General features: G+C 38.9%; 1 protein-coding gene across 1 annotated transcript in view; it reads left to right on the top strand.

Moving 5' to 3' along the window:
- Positions 1–3221, top strand: part of LOC126252074 (cholinesterase-like) — a 92878-nt gene extending 89657 nt beyond the window's left edge. Inside the window, exons 10-11 of the mRNA XM_049952926.1 lie at positions 1340–1518; positions 2908–3221. Of these exons, the coding sequence (XP_049808883.1) occupies positions 1340–1505 (166 nt within the window). The 3' untranslated portion in view covers positions 1506–1518; positions 2908–3221. The remainder of the gene's footprint in view (positions 1–1339; positions 1519–2907) is intronic.
- The last annotated feature ends 17560 nt before the right edge of the window (positions 3222–20781 follow it).

The following is a 20781-nucleotide window of genomic DNA, read 5'->3' as shown; positions in this document are numbered from 1 at the left end:
TATACCTCATTATGTCTGAGCTCTGAATGTGTTCCAGGATTATGTAAGAGGTAGATCTAAATGAGAATGGACATAAGCTTTCCGGATCACCTCTGCTACCAATTTTGCATACTGTATAAGAGTATATACCCGTACGATCTGTCGAATTTTATCTTACCATCTTTACTGGCTCAAGATCATAGGCGGCACGGAGATGCCCTTTCGGCTAGGCAGTGAGGTGCAGTTTTGTTGTCTACAACAAGAGCAAGTAGACAATTCGCGGAGTCAGTTCACGGAATGAACAAGTATGAGTAGAAGCTCAGAAACTTTGTCGCGAATACTGCGAGAATTATTTGCTACTTGATTAATGTTGTGCAACACGGAACAGCATAAATGGCTCTGAGCACTATGGGACTTAACATCTGTGGTCATCAGTCCCCTAGAACTTAGAACTACTTAAACCGAACTAACCTAAGGACATCACACAAATCCATGCCCGAGGCAGGATTCGAACCTGCGACCGCAGCAGTCGCGCGGTTCCGGACTGAGCGCCTAAAACCGCTCGGCCACCATGGCCGGCACGGAACAGCATACTTTTATTTATGACGTACATGGGAAATCTCAAGCGGCAGTGGCTAACCCAACTTAAATGGTGAATACTTGTGTGCTCATGTATTCTGTACGGACTAGAGATGGACATTGAGACATTTTATCAACACAAGGCAGAAAACTTAGTGTTCATCATGAATTGTTTAATATTAATTTTACGATCGATTCTCATCAAAGTATGTTTAGAAAGTCATGCTAAAGAGTCACAGTAGCAGACTGAGAAGACACGTGTCACATAGGTGTACAGGTATGGAAGTTACTGCAGTGATATGTATATCTCGGGAGTAAGTTTTCCACTAACGCTGTCTACAAATAATCCTATGCAAGATCAGTGCGATAGCTAACAATTGGTCAAAAGTCTTAATGAGCCAATAAACAGTCAAACGAATATGCAGCTCGGAATGGTTACGACCTGAGATTTCTTCCAGTTACTGGACACTGCTCTACGGTGTACTACAGAGCTTAGATCTCTTTTCTTACGTTAACATATGAATTGCAACACCCACATCTCTTGACGCGAACTCAGTTTGTGTTTCCTGTTTAAAAACATGAATATACAAAGTCATATCTCATAATTTGATTATGCATGGGATAATATATAATTATACTGCTCAATATCTTTGTATTAAACATATTATAGATATAGCTTAATGTAATCACTCTTGAATATGTTATGAGTAAATTATTTTTTGTCTTATTTGCGTTTACTTCTGAGGATGTGCTATCGTGCATCTATTGTGTGTCTGAATAGGAACCCCACTCCAGAGGCGGACCCTGTGGTGTGGGAGCCGTACGACCTGAGCAGCCGCAGCTACCTGCTGATGCAGGCCAACTTCTCGCTCGCACACGACAGGCTTGGCGAGCGCATGGACTTTTGGCGTGAGAACGTGCCACTGCTGCCGTTTCCCACCTTGTGATACACCACAAGAGGTAAAAACCGACATGGATAAAAAATCTTTCTGGCGAACTGTTAACGATGGGTGAAACCGTTTGGTCGTGTGTCGGAACAATTATAGTCGAAGATCCTAGCGGGAACAATTAGGAAGAAGTCTTGACAAAACCGCTAAATCAAAGAATCAGCGGAAGTACTCGTACAATTGGCGGTGTATTATTACGTATGCTTGGGATGAACTCATCATTAAAATTTTCATTATGTGTTAGAATTTGACTTTGATGCGAACTTACAGGAACTACAGTAAATCATTCCGTCTAATTTTGGGTCTAGCTGTGTTTCTTCGTCCTATAGGTTTATATTTTTGTAGTATTTTTGGTACTTTTTCGTCCTCCATACTAGTGATGTGTTTTAGCTATTTCCTTCTTTGTAGTTATACTTATTCTCATTCAGAGACATTTATCAATATTCTCATCGTATTTCCCGATTCCCATAACGATCTTGACTTGTGTATCTGGCAACGTCTCAGGAATCTTATCACCATACTCCACATTCTTAATGCATCCTGCTCCATTACTTGCCCATTTGTAGACCTAATTTTACTTTTCCGATAAAATTCCACCGCCTTTTTTTTTGTTGGCAGACAGCGAAAATTTGTTTAAAGCACAGATTCTTTGATACTGATGCAATGTTCGCTGAAAATCATTTTCTGTTAAAAATAATTACGTCATCTGCAATACCACTGCGAGTATATAGTCTGGATTTTCTGGAATAGTATATAGTCTGGATTTTCAATAGGATTTCGGCTATGTATATATCCACAGTTAGTTATGAAAAACACTGCCCTTGCCTTAAACCTAGATAGATTGATGCTCTCTCCATTACTTTTGCCGCCGGTAGACGTATGTGACTTTTCGTATTTTCTCTTCATGACGTCTGTTAAATGTTTAGGAAAAATTCATGCTTTCAAGTGTTTGGAAGAAACTGCGTCTTTTAACACGATTAGAGTCTTCAATGAAATCGACGAAGATTATATGTGTTTGCTTACAGTACTACATACGTTTTTCATAAATTTAATCACGCTAGTTGTATCATGAACAGCTCTTCCCTCTCAAGAATCCGGATTGCTCCTTGAAAGTGAATTAAGAATTTTTCTTCATTCCTGTTTTAAAAATTTTGCAGTTTTCTTTGTCTGTTCTATTCAGTATATTCAGATGAAGATCGCTCTCACAAATCATTTCGATCCGCCTTCTGTCTTGACTACAAAGAGTCTCATTCTATGCTTCCACTACAGTGGAATGTGCTCTCCAACACTTATTTATAAGTATTGTGAATCCGCCGATAATTTTATTTGATAGGCCGACGTTGCCGTAAAGCCAATTAATTTTCACCAAATATTTATATACTATTTCTGTTTCCTTTTGCAGACATTCGCTAACACAGAAGAAGAGGAAAAAACAGCACATTATGGGTGATAATGACTGTTAAAATGGATTTCTCAAAGAATTTGATTCAAAATTTGTGATGCATATCTACTGAATCGGGAATATCATACTTTTAAGTTTGTCAGAAATGTGGATGAAGACATTTCTACGTATAATTCACACCTTCGTCTCAGAAATGCAAAGAAATTTCGGAGGACACCAACAAGTGAAGCTGAATACTTACACCTGCCAAAAACCTATTGGCCTCAGATTTGTTTTCAGTTCCTCAATGTCTGAACTTGAATAAATTATTAATAAAAACACTATGCATTAATTTAGTGTCAGTTCTTATTTACTGTTACACGATACAGCTGAAACGAGTTGTCTGTGAACAACCTTCGCAGACGACAGACCAAGATGATAGATAGTTAATTTACAGCGCTGTCAACACAGAAACAATAAATAAGTCTACACGGCCAATGATTGCGCAGATCGTTTCTTCTTTTGTTGGAGATACGACATACCTCAGCACTCGTCGCTGGCGGTCTTATGCAGTGTTTTAATGCTGCTCGTCAGAGTAACTTCTTAAATTAAAGTTAGCAATTTATTGAAAATGTAGTCACATTTCTTGTTTTAATTAAATAGTTACTTAGTTATCAGTGGAGGACAAGATTATAGAATGGAAGGCACAAAAGGTTGATTACATTGACCACCAAGTATTCTCGAATGGTGAAGAACAATTGCATTATTAAAGTTAATGTATGAATTTAAAAAAGAAATGTGGTGCCGAAATACCTGAGAGAAGTGAAGTATAAAAACGTTTTGACATACTTTCCAGCATATACAGACATAACAAACAAGGTAAATGAAAATTTGCTAATATGTTTTAAAGTGACCTAATTCTTTCTGTATGTTCAACGTACGCTCAGTGTCCTTTTCAAATTAGGCTAGAGATTTGTCTAAACCATTTAGTACGAATGAAGTTACAGTTGATGGGAGCCAGGTTTATTGACGGATGCTCTCCATTTTGAAACCTGCTACTATTGTCGGTTCAGACAATACAAACAACGGTAGGCATTTGGAACATTCGCGAGTAGCTCATGAACATGTCAAATTCCGTCAACACTATAAATACTTAGGCATGCAGTTCTCTGATACAGGTTGCCAGTCCATACAGAAATGTGGATAGTGGCAAGGAGAAAATGTTTTCACTGATTCGTTCTTCACAAAAATGCTAATTTAGATTGCATGTCTTTGTAAAAGTATCAGGAGCTACTTTTATTAATATCGTTGTTCTCAGCGATAAAAAGCATGTCGATTCTCTGTGTATCAACAAAATTGACTCCTCAGGACCATGTCCAACTCTTCTATGAAATAAAGAAGCATATCATAGTTTCATTTGAAAGTGACGCCTAACACCATTTGAAGTTATTATCATACTCTTAATCACAATGCCTCTGTCCAAGTAACAGGTAAGCTACTGTGGATTTTCCTTCCCATTGGCTTCATGCGGACGATCTCAATTCACTCTATTCTCTGTTGTGATACCGTGTACACAGGCTTGGGTAAAGCAAAACATTCTTCTTAGAACCTCAGCTACTCATTACACGCTTGGAATTTCTTATCTTCGTATTCATTCTAGTTTACTTTATTACTAGCAACAGTGGACCATTACAGAGCAATTTACATTCATGTGAATCGTAATCATAATCTTACTATAGCTACTACTGCATAAATATATTATACTAGTTCTAATACTAAACTTCTAACATGACAGCTTGTCTTCATATATACTCAGAGAAAAGACAAGTAGGAAATTCTTTTGGATCATTATACACATTCTCTCCTCACTATAGACTGAGACTGAAATTTACTGTCATTGTTGTGGTGTCTGTTGACTATAGCTACTGCTGCTTTTTCTGAGACGTCTTCGACAAGTCGATTTATAATAACGGCAGTTACTTGAAAATTTGTAACAAAGAATACTGTGCCATTATCAAACCTCAATTACATTTAACATATTTTTAAAATCACTTCTCTCACAAACTATTAACGGTGGTTGGTGGATACGAAATTTTTTCCCATCACTGCAGTAGAGCAGCATTTCTAAACCTTCCACCATTTGTTACTCTATTTTCCGTCATAATCTTAATCCCTCCCATTTTCCTACTACAATATAATTCGACAATAAAGCTAGAAAGTTGCTAATTTTGAAACTTACCAAAATAAGCAAATCTGTTGCCATTTCACAATATCTATCCGCTACAATGTCAAAAACAGAATCGATGGCACTATATTGCTCTCTCTCTCTCGCAGAGGCAGCGCGCGAACATACTCCCGAAGGTCTCTCACCTGCTGAAGACTGAATTTTGGGGAGGGTGGATTGATGAGCTTTGGGCTCTGAAAACATGAGCATTTCATATGCTATCACGATGCGTTGGCTGCTTTTAAGAAAAAATAAAAATCTCAGCTAATTATCAAAAGACAAGTTACAATGTTTATTTCCTATATTCAGTCCTTCCTTCGAAAAGCTTTGCCTGGCAACCCAGACCCAAAGGAGCCGCTAATAATTATAAAAGATGTTTTTAAATAGTGGTGTAAAGCTATTTATTAGATATGATAAGCAGTACTGATACAGTAACATTTATAAGCGCATTATATCCGTGTAAATGCGAATTTTAACGTTTAATTTTGTCCGAACGTACACTCCTGGAAATTGAAATAAGAACACCGTGAATTCATTGTCCCAAGAAGGGGAAACTTTATTGACACATTCCTGGGGTCAGATACATCACATGATCACACTGACAGAACCACAGGCACATAGACACAGGCAACAGAGCATGCACAATGTCGGCACTAGTACAGTGTATATCCACCTTTCGCAGCAATGCAGGCTGCTATTCTCCCATGGAGACGATCGTAGAGATGCTGGATGTAGTCCTGTGGAACGGCTTGCCATGCCATTTCCACCTGGCGCCTCAGTTGGACCAGCGTTCGTGCTGGACGTGCAGACCGCGTGAGACGACGCTTCATCCAGTCCCAAACATGCTCAATGGGGGACAGATCCGGAGATCTTGCTGGCCAGGGTAGTTGACTTACACCTTCTAGAGCACGTTGGGTGGCACGGGATACATGCGGACGTGCATTGTCCTGTTGGAACAGCAAGTTCCCTTGCCGGTCTAGGAATGGTAGAACGATGGGTTCGATGACGGTTTGGATGTACCGTGCACTATTCAGTGTCCCCTCGACGATCACCAGTGGTGTACGGCCAGTGTAGGAGATCGCTCCCCACACCATGATGCCGGGTGTTGGCCCTGTGTGCCTCGGTCGTATGCAGTCCTGATTGTGGCGCTCACCTGCACGGCGCCAAACACGCATACGACCATCATTGGCACCAAGGCAGAAGCGACTCTCATCGCTGAAGACGACACGTCTCCATTCGTCCCTCCATTCACGCCTGTCGCGACACCACTGGAGGCGGGCTGCACGATGTTGGGGCGTGAGCGGAAGACGGCCTAACGGTGTGCGGGACCGTAGCCCAGCTTCATGGAGACGGTTGCGAATGGTCCTCGCCGATACCCCAGGAGCAACAGTGTCCCTAATTTGCTGGGAAGTGGCGGTGCGGTCCCCTACGGCACTGCGTAGGATCCTACGGTCTTGGCGTGCATCCGTGCGTCGCTGCGGTCCGGTCCCAGGTCGACGGGCACGTGCACCTTCCGCCGACCACTGGCGACAACATCGATGTACTGTGGAGACCTCACGCCCCACGTGTTGAGCAATTCGGCGGTACGTCCACCCGGCCTCCCGCATGCCCACTATACGCCCTCGCTCAAAGTCCGTCAACTGCACATACGGTTCACGTTCACGCTGTCGCGGCATGCTACCAGTGTTAAAGACTGCGATGGAGCTCCGTATGCCACGGCAAACTGGCTGACACTGACGGCGGCGGTGCACAAATGCTGCGCAGCTAGCGCCATTCGACGGCCAACACCGCGGTTCCTGGTGTGTCCGCTGTGCCGTGCGTGTGATCATTGCTTGTACAGCCCTCTCGCAGTGTCCGGAGCAAGTATGGTGGGTCTGACACACCGGTGTCAATGTGTTCTTTTTTCCATTTCCAGGAGTGTATTTTGCCTTACTTATCTTTCAGTAAATTGATCAATTTCTTTATTAATTTTTGTTTTGTGTCAGCGTCTCTATTTTTATTCGGGACACTCTTTCCTCACAGTATACTATTTTTAGTGTTGAAACACTGCTAACAATTGGCTTCCTTTTTGCTTCTCTCCAGCAGTTTCTGTTGCTGGCTTATGCAGGATTTCGATTGTTAATGACTTTCTATCCAAGGCTTTCCTCACTTCGCGCTTAAGCCTCCCATGAAAGCGCCTTCTACAAATGGTTCAAATGCCTCTGAGCACTATGGGACTTAACATCTGAGGTCATCAGTCCCCTAGAACTTAGAACTATTTAAACCCAACTAACCTAAGGACTTCCCACACATCCATGCCTGAGACAGGATTCGAACCTGCGACCGTAGCAGCAGCGCGGTTCTGGACTGAAGGGCCTCAGCCGCTCGGCCACAGCTGCCGGCAAAGCGCCTCCTCTTTCTGTTGAATTTTGTTGTGCGGAGCTCACTCTGCGGGTCCGTCTTCGCGTCTTGAAGCACTTTTCACTCCGCGTGTGAGGTTTTGCTGAAAGAACTTTCTCTTTCCCCTACTGTTGAAATCGTACTAGAGAGTCCCCACCTTCTAATGCCTAACTGCCATCCTTGATCCGTCTTCATTTGAATACGCTTGCCAAGAACCCACAGGCTTCCGAGGTATAACTAATTACGGCTCTATTTTCCTTGAAAAAGTCTCGAGCCACCAACGCGTCAAACGGAAGATCATCTTACCACTTAAGAGGAAGCACTGCTTCACTTGCATTCCACTCCCCATTCATAATCAGAGGGTTACGGTGTCCTCTGTCCTCGCAACCATATTAGCGATTCCGCGAATCCTAGTACATTCAGCTGGATTACGCTTTCCAACGCTTCATAGACAAGTTCTACGAAGTAGGATTATTTGCATTCTCCTATTCAAGTTGGTGTGTAGACTATATGAGTCTGGCGACATACCATCCGACTTTCGGAAAAGCATCATCCACACAATTCCGAAGACGGCAAGAGGTGACAAATGCGAGAATTATCGCACAATCAGGTTGGGCAGCTCATGCATTGAAGCTGCTTACAAGAATAATATACAGAAGAATGGAAAAGAAAATTGAGAATGCGCTAGGTGACGATCAGTTTGGCTTTAGGAAAAGTAAAGGGACGAGAGAGGCAATTCTGACATTACGGCTAATAATGGAAGCAAGGCTAAAGAAAAATCAAGACACTTTCATAGGATTTGTCGACCTGGAAAAAGCGTTCGACAATATAAAATGGTGCAAGCTGTTCGAGATTCTGAAAAAAGTAAGGGTAAGCTATAGGGAGAGACGGGTCATATACAATATGTACAACAACCAAGAGGGAATAATAAGAATGGACGATCAAGAACGAAGTGCTCGTATTAAGAAGTGTGTAAGACAAGGCTGTAGCCTTTCGCCCCTACTCTTCAATCTGTACATCGAGGAAGCAATGATGGAAATAAAAGAAAGGTTCAGGAGTGGAATTAAAATACAAGGCGAAAGGATATCAATGATACGATTCGCTGATGACATTGCTATCCTGAGTGAAAGTGAAGAAGAATTAAATGATCTGCTGAACGGAATGAACAGTCTAATGAGTACACAGTATGGTTTGAGAGTAAACGGGAGAAAGACGAAGGTAATGAGAAGTAGTAGAAATGAGAACAGCGAGAAACTTAACATCAGGATTGATGGTCACGAAGTCAATGAAGTTAAGGAATTCTGCTACCTAGGCAGTAAAATAACCAATGACGGACGGAGCAAGGAGGACATCAAAAGCAGACTCGCTATGGCAGAAAAGGCATTTCTGGCCAAGAGAAGTCTACTAATATCAAATACCGGCCTTCATTTGAGGAAGAAATTTCTGAGGATGTCCGTCTGGAGTACAGCATTGTATGGCAGTGAAACATGGACTGTGGGAAAACCGGAACAGAAGAGAATCGAAGCATTTGAGATGTGGTGCTATAGACGAATGTTGAAAATTACGTGGACTGATAAGGTAAGGAATGAGGAGGTTCTACGGAGAATCGGAGAGGAAAGGAATATGTGGAAAACACTGACAAGGAGAAGGGACAGGATGATAGGACATCTGCTAAGACATGAGGGAATGACTTCCATGGTACTAGAGGGAGCTGTAGAGGGCAAAAACTGTAGAGGAAGACAGAGATTGGAATACGTCAAGCAATTAATTGAGGACGTAGGTTGCAAGTGCTACTCTGAGATGAAGAGGTTAGCACAGGCCGCATCAAACCAGTCAGTAGACTTCCTGACAATCTGGTTTTGTACTCATTTTTGTTTCCACAATCGACTGTTAATTTCTTTCCAGGTAAGGCTGTTTTCTTTTGCCCTTACTTAGTTTTCCTGTCTTTTACTTTCATATGCATGGAATGCGCTCTCTGGGCTCTCTTTTGCTTTATAAAGGCTTCGTTTGCATTTAAAGCGCGTTATCGAGTTATGCTCCACACATGGGCCTCTGTGACTTGCTAAATTTTATTGTGAGCACGTCACTAATCGCTGTCGATCAGTTTCCTTGTAGTTTATATCTGCAACAAGAACTACTTTCTTCGTTCCTTTATTCGTGCGACCGACAGTCTCACATCATATAACCTGGCTCTCCTCATGTGAAGCACTTCGTGGCCCTGCAGCACACCACCACTGCCTCTACCATCTTTTCTCTGGCTGAGGCTATGGCGCTTTCCTCTGCCAGCGTTAACTGCTCACCGCGCACTCACACTGTGGACTTTACCCTGCTGTCGCAAAAGCCTTGGATAAACTTCAAATGAGCGCAAGGCTGCCTTCCAAGTCGAAGTTCTCATATGGTGCCTTTGATAGCCTCTGTCGTGATGTTTCACTGCATTCAACCTTGAACCCTACTGTTCTGTACATTGCCCTCATTACTGCTGACTTCCAAACATCTGACAAGCATAGAAGTCAAATGGTCTTTTGGCGGCATAGTTATCTACTAATATTGCACGCACGTCTCACCAAACGGCACATAGATCTCTGACCGACAACATGCTGCTTGCTGAGCCCACTGTCTTAGTTTTAACAAATTTCAAAAGGGTATCATGCCCTGAGTCAAGAAGTTCGAATCAAGATCGCAAATGTCGAGGAACTCAGTTGAAGTGTTCTTCAGGCCATGGAATGATTTGGGTATTAAATTTCCACTTCTGACAAAGTAACGAATTGCGTAGTGGGTTGCTCATATCCGTCAGTGTTGGTCTTCAAACATTATCGCCATCATATTGTAAGAGGTCCATGACTAAGGAATTTATTGCTAGCGCACTTGAGTAGATGTTATTTCGACGGATTGCTCACGCGCTGCCTGCGATATGTAAGCCATAATAGAATCTGTGTGGCAGTAGGAGTAAGTAGTAGCGAGCAATTCTGGTGTATCGAGTTGGCTGGGCCGGTCGTAGGGATCGACGGCGGTGCCTGAGCGATGTAGTATAAGGTAAAGGCAGCTTCGCGCATATGTACTATTATTATATCAAGTCCCATGTAAATGTTTTTAAAAAAATCTCTTAATAATAATCTTTCTTATAAAAAGTAACTTTCGACAATCATTCATCTCAATGTAAAGAATTTACTAATTTCTCCAATCCATGGTCGTCCCGATTATTGTAAAGAAAAATAAGTTGTTTCTTTTTATACTTGACAAATCTATCGGCCAGCATTGCACAGATAAATTTCTTATAGGAGCAGATATGTATGCGTTATCCGGCGACTCCATGGAGGTAAGAATTTTCAAGTTATTCAGTACGATCTTTCTGGGCCATGACGCAGCATTGCTGACGTCTAAAATTTACCAGTTTAAATTCACAGTCAGTTAATTATTGAAAGGTTATATATGAGTCACATTTTTTATTGGAAGGTTAGATTTTATCGGCAGGCTACATGAGTAAACTGTTGGGAGGTTACACTGAATGTAAATGTTATACATATTTTAAACTGTTGGGAGGTTACACTTGTCGACAACCGGCCTGGATCGTATTTTTGTGAATTTCTGAGAAGTAGTTAGTTATATATCTGCTCTTATTTACTTAATGTTAAATGTAGATTTCATTTGGCGCAACGCATTTACTAATCTGTCACTCTTTCTTTCACAAATCATCGGCAATTTATTGCTCTTTGTTGTTATTGTATTTGTTCCATTTTTGCTTTGTCTTTGATTTTGTGCCTATTTTTGACTTGTGAAAATGCCGCTAAAAACTGCCAACAGTACATCGCGATGCAGCAATGAGTGAAAATGCCGACTCGAATAATTTCACCGATAATACTAGCGACACTCAGAGTCATACTGCTAATCCTCTAATTACAGATAATCAATACGTACCGACCACTAGTAATGATTCTAACCTAAATGATGAGCAAATAAATCCAATTATGTCCACACTAAATTTAACGACAATTGATGACGCGGCACGTTCCGTTACAATGAACGCTGCCCAGTTTGACACACCCGACTTGCAAAATTTACGCAGTGAACAGATAAATGTTTCTCACGAAGATGAACAATGTAGTCAAAATATGTCAGATTTATTTAATTCCGATGTAGTGACCAACAGTGCACATCCAATTGGCAAACACAAAACAGAGAATAACCAAATGGTTACACAAAACGTGACAAATGCAGATACACCATCACACAGCACAGAGAATAGAGTAGCTAATTTTGGCATGGATCAAGTTATGGCAGTAATGCTGCAACTTAATGAATCGGGCGAACAACTTAATGAAAATCTCAAACAGTCGAATGAAAAACACGACAACAGTTTCAAACAACTTAATGAAAGACAAGACAACAATTATAAACAACTTAATGTAAGTTTCAATCAGTCGAATGAAAACCACGACAGGTCGTTCAAACAAATTAATGAAAAACTTGACACCTCTATTGAACAGCTTACTGAATAGATTGCGGCCGTTGACGAGCAATGTAATGAAACTAAAAAACAATTGCGTGAGGAAATTAAGGCCTATGCCAGGAATAATAGTGAAGAGATACGCAATACACATGCTGCCACAACTAAATTACTTAGAGATGAAATTAGTGCAGTTGTTAAACAATATTCAGAAAACGCAACACAGTTACGCGAAGAGTTTAAATTAATGTCAGCAAAACTTTCACGCACACTGGATGCGAAAGTAGGCACGAAATTTGACCAACAGAACAGCCAAATTGACGAACGTTTTAATCACCAGCTAGAAAACAGTGAAACACGTTACCGTAAATTCATACAGGAACAGAACAAAGTAAAGAAACAAGTCATGCAAATAATTACTCAACTACTACACAGAGACAGGAAGATAAGCGTAAGTTATTTACGAAAGCAAAACCATACGTAGACAACAACATTGCTACAGTTCAGACGAAATCAAACAGTTCAACACCGAATTGCATGATGAAATCTCCGATCTTAAAACAAAAACAGACACACACACAGTAGACTTTCAGACAATGACCAGCAGACTAGAACAATTGGAATTAATACAGGATCCCGATGTCATTAAAGCAGACGTTAAGGAATTGAACAAAACCACACGTAAAATCCAAAAACAAATTAATGCTCGTGACACTAAAATGACGATCAGGTAAAAGCACTGACTGAAAAAATTGATGAACTGGCCAGTCGTATTGATGTTATCGAAAATAACAATGGCACCAAAACAGACGTTACGCCACCAGTTTCGTTTAATCAAACACCCGAATCCCATAACGTCAGTGAAATAGGTTCCTCCAATAATATATTGGGTAGAAAAGTGTCATCTTTACAGCAAGAAGTGACAGAAATGAAAAATGTTTCAGCCTTTAACACGTCACCGCATACGCCACTTTCCGAACTTTTCTCACACTCACACAACCAGTATAATATAGGTAATTTACCGAGGGTACGTGACTTAGATTCCGAACAGTCACAGACAAACAGATTATCATACAATCCCGAACCTGTTCAGACATTCAGAGACGATAATTTTGATTATAGGCACTTTCTGTCCGTGAGAAAATTTAAGGTGTTTAAGAATGACAGAACACAGATTCACCCTTTGGATTGGATACAACATATGCTTTGCTTTTCCACCAACTTGGCCCGTAACACATAAACTTGAATTTATTTGCAATTTTTTCGAAGGCGAACCGGCAACTGGTATGAGACCGATCGCGGGACAATGTTATTCTGTAGAAGAATTTCAGAATGCTTTTCTGTCAGTATATTGGTCGAAGACGACACAGCGCGGAATTAAGGATCAGTTAATTAGCTTACCGAATTATGAGAACTCAAATTTACCCACTGCGACGCAATTTTTTGAACATATGGTACAACAAAACCAATATTTATGTGAGCCAGCACTTATTCAATTATGTATTTCAAAATTACCACGATCGTTAAGAGTGTCACTTTTAACAGGATAGCAAAAAGAAAATATTTCGGCATTTAGAGGTCTGCTACAGCTTTTGGAAGTTCAGCAATCAGACTATTCCTTCATAAACAAAAAATTTTCACAACATAACCAAGGCCAACAAGAATACAGTAATTACGACCAGCCACGCTATTTTAATAGCAAAAGCGATAGACGCTCCAGAAATGACAACTATCAGAATTTTAATGACAGACAAAATATTAATTATCAGTATGATCAAAATTATCAGCAACAGGAAACACATTTTGGTAACAATAGTCGTTTTTCCCCACAACAACAACAAAACAAGCCAACAGTCGATCTTATCAGCAGCAGATTCATCCGCAACAACAGATTATCATGAATGAACCAGACAGTCGGTATCATCCCGAACCTAATACGTCAGGAAGAAATAACAGAACAGTACAAATAGTCGAAATGCCACAGCATCCTCCCGCAAATAACAGCACGTCAGAAAGAATTTGAGTAGATACAGTATAGGTTGCATCATCCAGCAACGTAAGTACTACTTTTGACACACAGAATCTTGTTCACGAAAATGTTATTACTATTGACTACACCCGAGACACTCCTTTACATGAAAAACCAGTTATACAAAAAACCATTTCCCACCCTGTCACTGAAGAAAAGATTGGATCATCCACATTTTCAGCATTCTGGATCACCTATGTCAGTTATAATTGAAGAAACTTTCAGCATTAGGCAAAACTAAAGTAAAAGGAGCAGTATCTGCTAAAGGAGTAGATGCAAAACTACAGACACACATATCATTTTGTATTGCAGGTCACACGTTCCACTCAAATTTTTGGATTGTTCCCTTACTGACAACACGTTATTTTACGTGCGAATTTTTTGGTACAACACGACGCCGTTATTGACTTTCAAAATTCCTATCTAATGTTAAAGGATGAAAAGGTACAACTGGAATTAGAATTTCAGCACGCTTTATCTGTAGAAAAAAAAAGAAATTAATCGGACAGAGGGCATTTCTACACCGCGTAACACGGACTGTCATTCCACATTGTTTACAGATACGTACGTACACAATTATAATACACCAGACGTGGCGACTATGACGTTATGCAAATGATTTCTGAGAAGGTAAAACAGAGCAGTGTAAATACAGATGATGAACGTACAGAGCTACGCAAAGTTCTTTTACAGCAAGCTCCAGTTTTTGACAACATCCCTGGTACTGTGTCCGGTTTTATGTATGAATTTAAAGTTAAACAGCATGGCATATTTAAAGCCAAACATTATCCTATTCCTTATATCCAAAGAGAACAAGTTAAGAAAGAATTGCAAGCTATGCTTGACCAAGGAATTATTGAACCGGCAGTTAGTCCATACATAGATCCGCTCCATATTGTAAAGAAAAAAGGATGGATCACTTCGCCTCGTACTTGATTTGCGTCATGTCAACGGGATTATTACTAATGAAACAGATCACCCACAGACGCTAGAAGAACTTATACAGAAATTTCATGGTACTGTTGTTTATTGCACATTAGATTTGAAATCGGGATTTTGGCAAATTCAGCTCCATCCGAACTGCAGAAAGTACACAGCATTTCTCTGTTTTGGTGATTGTTATCAATTTTGCAAATTACCGTTCGGTTTAACAATTTCTTCAGCATCATTTATTCGCGGTTTGAATAATATACTTCCGACAGAACTTAAAGACAGAATCACAACATATGTAGACGACATGTCTGAACACAATTTCATTCTTCAACAACTGTTACAAACTTTTCGTGCACAAGGACTCACAGACAATCTTAGCAAATCACACTTTGGCAAAACTTCTATAAAATTTCTTGGACATTTAATTTCAGCTGAAGGCATTGCGCCTGACCCGGAAAAACTTCAAGCTTTACGTGACATTACTGTTCCAACTACGAAGAAACAACTACGCAGCTTTTTGGGATTAATTTACTTTTTCCGTAAATTTATTAATTACTCTGCATTAGACACCCCTAGATTATGCCACTTGACGTGTAAAAATGCTATTTGGTCCTGAGACAGCGAAGCCGAGTCTGAAACATGCCTTGTTGAATGCACCACTTTTATCACACCCAGATCCTACCAGTAATTTTTCCATTGCCACCGACAGCTCTAACACTGCTGTAGGCGTACACATTTCTCAGGAAACTGAAGAAGACGGTACTACAGTAATTAAAAACATCGCCTTTGCATTCCGTCACCTGCTGAACGCAATTATTCTGTTACAGAACTTGAAACATTATGTGTTGTATGGGCACTTACCATATTTAGGCATTTTCTTTATGGAAGACATACTACCGTCTACACAGACCATAGAGCTATACAGTTTTTACTTTCCGCTAAATTTACACATGACAGGTTAAGCATATGGAAACTTTATTTCCAGGAATTTAATTTTTCAATTGTTCACATTCCCGGTACACAAAATATTGTAGCAGAGGCACTATCCCGTTTTCTCAGCAACAATCCGCAAGACATCGCAACCAACTTCTGCTAAGCAAATTCAACAAGTTGCATTTGAAAATTTCATTTCGTCGTCATTACGAGACATGGCACAGGAGCAGAGCAAAGACAACGTATGGAAAGAAATTAAACACCTTTGGCAAGATAGGAATAACGTTACCATTAGAAACCATTATACTGTACGCAAAAACATTCTGTTTCGCCGCTCTCACCCTGACGGCAACAAATGGTTATTATGTATTCCTGACGAGCTGGTTAACAAATTAATTTGGTATACTCATTTAAGTTACGCACATTACGGACGCAGAAAATGTTCTCTTACACTGAGACAGAGCTGTTATTTTGCCAACATGGAGAAACGTATTCCACGAGTTTTAGCGTCATGTAAAATCTGCCAGAAAGCTAAATCAGACACGACTTCACATATTCCTCCGTTACATCCCACTGTACCCGTTAAACTGAGACATATGGCCGCTGTAGACATTTTTGGTCCGATTCCCAGATCTAATAGAGGTTTTTGTTACATCTTTGTCGCTGTTGGACTCACTTCGAAATTTGTTACCTTCACTCCTTTACGTAAAGCTTCTGCTAAATCTATTTCGAATGCATTTGTAAAACATTTTCTATTTCATGTAGGGCATGTATTGAAAGTAATTTCCGACAATGGACCACAATTTCGATCTGTAAAATGGACACGTATGTTACGAGCTAGAAACATTTCTCCAACGTATTACGCTTCTTCGAACCCATCTGAACGACTAATGAAAGAAACTGGTAAACTATGTAGAATATACTGCCATAAAAACATATTGATTGGGATACACACATACTCTCATTCCGGGATGTAATTAACTCCATACCAAATGAAATTACTATGCTATCTCAGACTGTTATATTGAAAAATGTTGAACCACCCAACAAAATTAAAGAATTAGTATCATTTCCTACATCTTGTCGACTACGCCACCATGATATAATTGACATTGCGCTCAACAACATCAAACGTGCCGCAGAACGCCGGAGAAGACAGCACACGCCTTGAATTCCACATAGGACAGAAGATATTAGTACACACACATTATTTGTCCAACAGAGGAAAAAGTAGATGCAGTAAATTTGAGCTTCTAAACGCTGGTCTATATAGAGTACGAAGCATTCCTCACCCCAGTGTAGTACACGTCGAAACTTTGAGAACCAGAAAAAACAAGGGCAATCATCATATTTCCAATATTAAACCCATTTTTGAATGAACATACTTTATGATTTATCACACTGTAGTGCCATTTCCAGATATTAATATGACCACTTACTGATGATGATCATATTTTTTCTTGGCAAGTGCCCGGCAAGGTAATGTCAGCAGGTCGCTTTTCTTGTCGCTATATGACCATGCACATTTTCTGTTCTTTTTATGTATATATGATGATTTTCCTATTGAAAGTAGAATTTTCTCTGTATGCACTATGAGATCTTTATGATGTAACAAACACCAGTTGACTTTAACATTTTTGCCTTATGATATCTCAATATCTTGACTACTCTAGATTTTTTTTGCTACTAGATTATGGTATTGTGTGCACATTTTCGCACTTGAAAACTGTCTATGTTTTGACCTAATACGTTTTGTGTCATACTATGCTGTATGCTTAGTTATATCACTAGAAACAAGTTTTTATTTAATGGGTATATGATTTAAATGCAAGATATTAATCCTTATTCATCATTTTCAGAAAGCAATACCATGTAAAAGAAATAAATCATACAACCACAGTGGTTTACTATGAAATAGACATTTCACCATCGGAATGATCAAAAGAAAATGCAATTCTTGTCATGAAGAGTTACTGGATTAGAATTAACAGGCATTAACAAGAATATACTATACACACTGTATAACAGCAGTCTTAAATAATTATTTTTCTTTCAGAATACGAGACGATTATTGCAGGCTGTCAGACAGAACTACGCACGTTAATTTTAGTGACGAAATATGCTTGAAGTAAGAAACTCTATAATACAAGAAGTAATAAATGATAATGAGTAGTTGTATGAGGAGAATGGTAATATATGATTAATGAATAATGATGTGTCTGTTTTTTGCAGATGATAATCAATGATGATGCATAGTTATATGAAGAATATGGCAATATGAATAATGACGTTTTTCTTTGCAGATGATAATGATGAAGTTATGGTAATATGAATAATGAAGTTTTTCTTTTCATATGATGATAATGATGAAGTTCATATATTTTCTATAAGTTAAGAAATGCTATGTAGTTATTTAAGTATTTGTTGCAGTTCCTGTTGACAGTATGTCTTATGTCGCATAGTATAATGACTGAATGTTTTGGAAAGACAGCTAGAGTACATATATTAAGTCCACGTTTTATTACCTGTTAATTCGAAGTTTACTACTTTTCAACATAATATGCATTTTTTCTTTGAGGTCAATAATCCATTTTGTATTTTTTCCCGGAGAAGCTTTTCATGATATTAATATGCTAAGAGCAGTTAGTTATGAAACTTGTTCTAATACTTGCATTTTTTACCCAGTTGTGTGTATCATTCATGAATGTGATCACGTATACTCTACTTGTTTCATAAACCTTGCTACAGCTGACTCATGACGAATGACGTTAATAATCCTTATTTCCAGCAATAAGTCAAAAGCAAATATTTTCATGCCCCAGCAACTAATTATCGATCCCAACACAATGCTTTGCTAGCACAACAAAAAAAATATTATCAGTCCCAACTATTACCAGTATACAACTAAATAATGCTACCAGTTTAAGATATATTTCTAGTCCTAAATATAATGCGTATTTCTCTGATGTATTGATTCCATTATGTGTATGTATTATTGGACTAAACACCTTGAATACTATTTCCAATGTATTACATTTTAAATATGTCTAATGTCACTTGCATGATATCATATATAATCACTAGCAGCTTGATGCTACACGCAATAACTCCTGTTCTGAATGATGACTTCTGAGTAATACTGAAATATGCTTTGTAATACTGCATAGATGCTATGTCAATAATTAATGTAATGAGATGACTTATGAATAATGATCTGTAATACTCCATACATTCTACACAAATATTTAGTAACTGGCCACTGAATGCCAATGATTACTGTAATGAGATGACTTATGCATAAATGCTATGCCAATACTTACTGTAATGAGATGACTTATGCATAAGTGCTATGTCAATAATTACTGTAATGAGATGACTTATGAATAATGTTCTGTAATACTCCACACATACTACATAAATATTTAGTAACTGGCCAATGAATGCCAATGATTATTGTAATGAGATGACTTATGCATAAATGCTATGCCAATAATTACTGTTATGAGATGACTTATGCATAAATGCTATGCCAATAATTACTGTAATGAGATGACTTATGCATAAGTGCTATGCCAATAATTACTGTAATGAGATGACTTATGAATAATGTTCTGTAATACTCCACACATACTACATAAATATTTAGTAACTGGCCAATGAATGCCAATGATTACTGTAATGAGATGACTTATGCATAAATGCTATGCCAATAATTACTGTAATGAGATGACTTATGAATAATGTTCTATAATACTCCATACATACTACATATATATTTAGTAACTGGCCAATGAATGCCAATGATTACTGTAATGAGATGACTTATGCATAAATGGTATGCCAATAATTACTGTTATGAGATGACTTACACATAAATGCTATGCCAATAATTACTGTAATGAGATGACTTATGCATTAATGCTATGCCAATAATTACAGTTATGAGATGACTTATGCATAAATGCTATGCCAATAATTACTGTAATGAGATGACTTATGAATAATGTTCTGTAATACTCCGTACATACTACATAAATATTTAATAACTAGCCACTGAGTGCTAATAATTATTCAAATCGGTTGATACACTAGTGTAATTCTGAATGATGACTAGCATAAGATTTATTTAATGTCCTTCCCCTTCTGACCTAATTGCCAGCAATTACTGCAATATCCGTATGTCCTGCCCATCTGCATGATCATGGAGCACTATATTTGGTTTTTGCACTAATTCTACGTTGATGTAACAGTATGGATTCTACTAGAATGTGGTGTTGACATACTAATCTGTTCACCACTCTGACTGAAGGAGATGTTATTATAGTCCTACTGTTTGGTGTACCTAATGTACTACCAAAATGATAACATACAATATTAATACAACATTTAAGTGTCTTGGTTACACTAATAAATACTTCAGGGAAGAGAACTTCCGATTGTCTCACTTGGTGTTGTGCTTCTGTAGAAAGATATGGAGTTTTGGTGCAGCTATGTGCAATCCACTGTGCTACAACCATGATACTATCCTTCCCATTCCTTTCCTAGTCCTTATAAAATGCTAAAGACTTTTACAGTGTGTATGCACTTTATTTCATCTCTTAATGTAATCAGTTCATGTAAAAATGCTACAGACTTTTACAGTGCATGTGCACTTTATTTCATTTCTTAATGTATTCAGTTCATGTAAAAATGATAAAGACTTATACAGTGCGTGTGTGTCCTATTTCATTTCTCAATACGTTCTGTACTTATATTATTTATCAATAACGTTATATTCATGTATATACTCTGTGACTGTAGACTTAGTAAACTAAATAGATTATAGAAAAATTTGTTCCTCATGTCAAGTCCAATTGACTCATCATCGCTGCCAAATTTTTGCCCCCCCCCCCCCTACCCCAGTGGAGGGTTAAGTAACATGACCATGACTAAGGAATTTAATGTTAGCACACT

Source organism: Schistocerca nitens, chromosome 4 (assembly GCF_023898315.1).
Source record: "Schistocerca nitens isolate TAMUIC-IGC-003100 chromosome 4, iqSchNite1.1, whole genome shotgun sequence".
In the NCBI taxonomy this organism is placed as follows: Eukaryota; Metazoa; Arthropoda; class Insecta; order Orthoptera; family Acrididae; genus Schistocerca; species Schistocerca nitens.
This window is presented reverse-complemented; position numbering and strand designations above follow the sequence as displayed.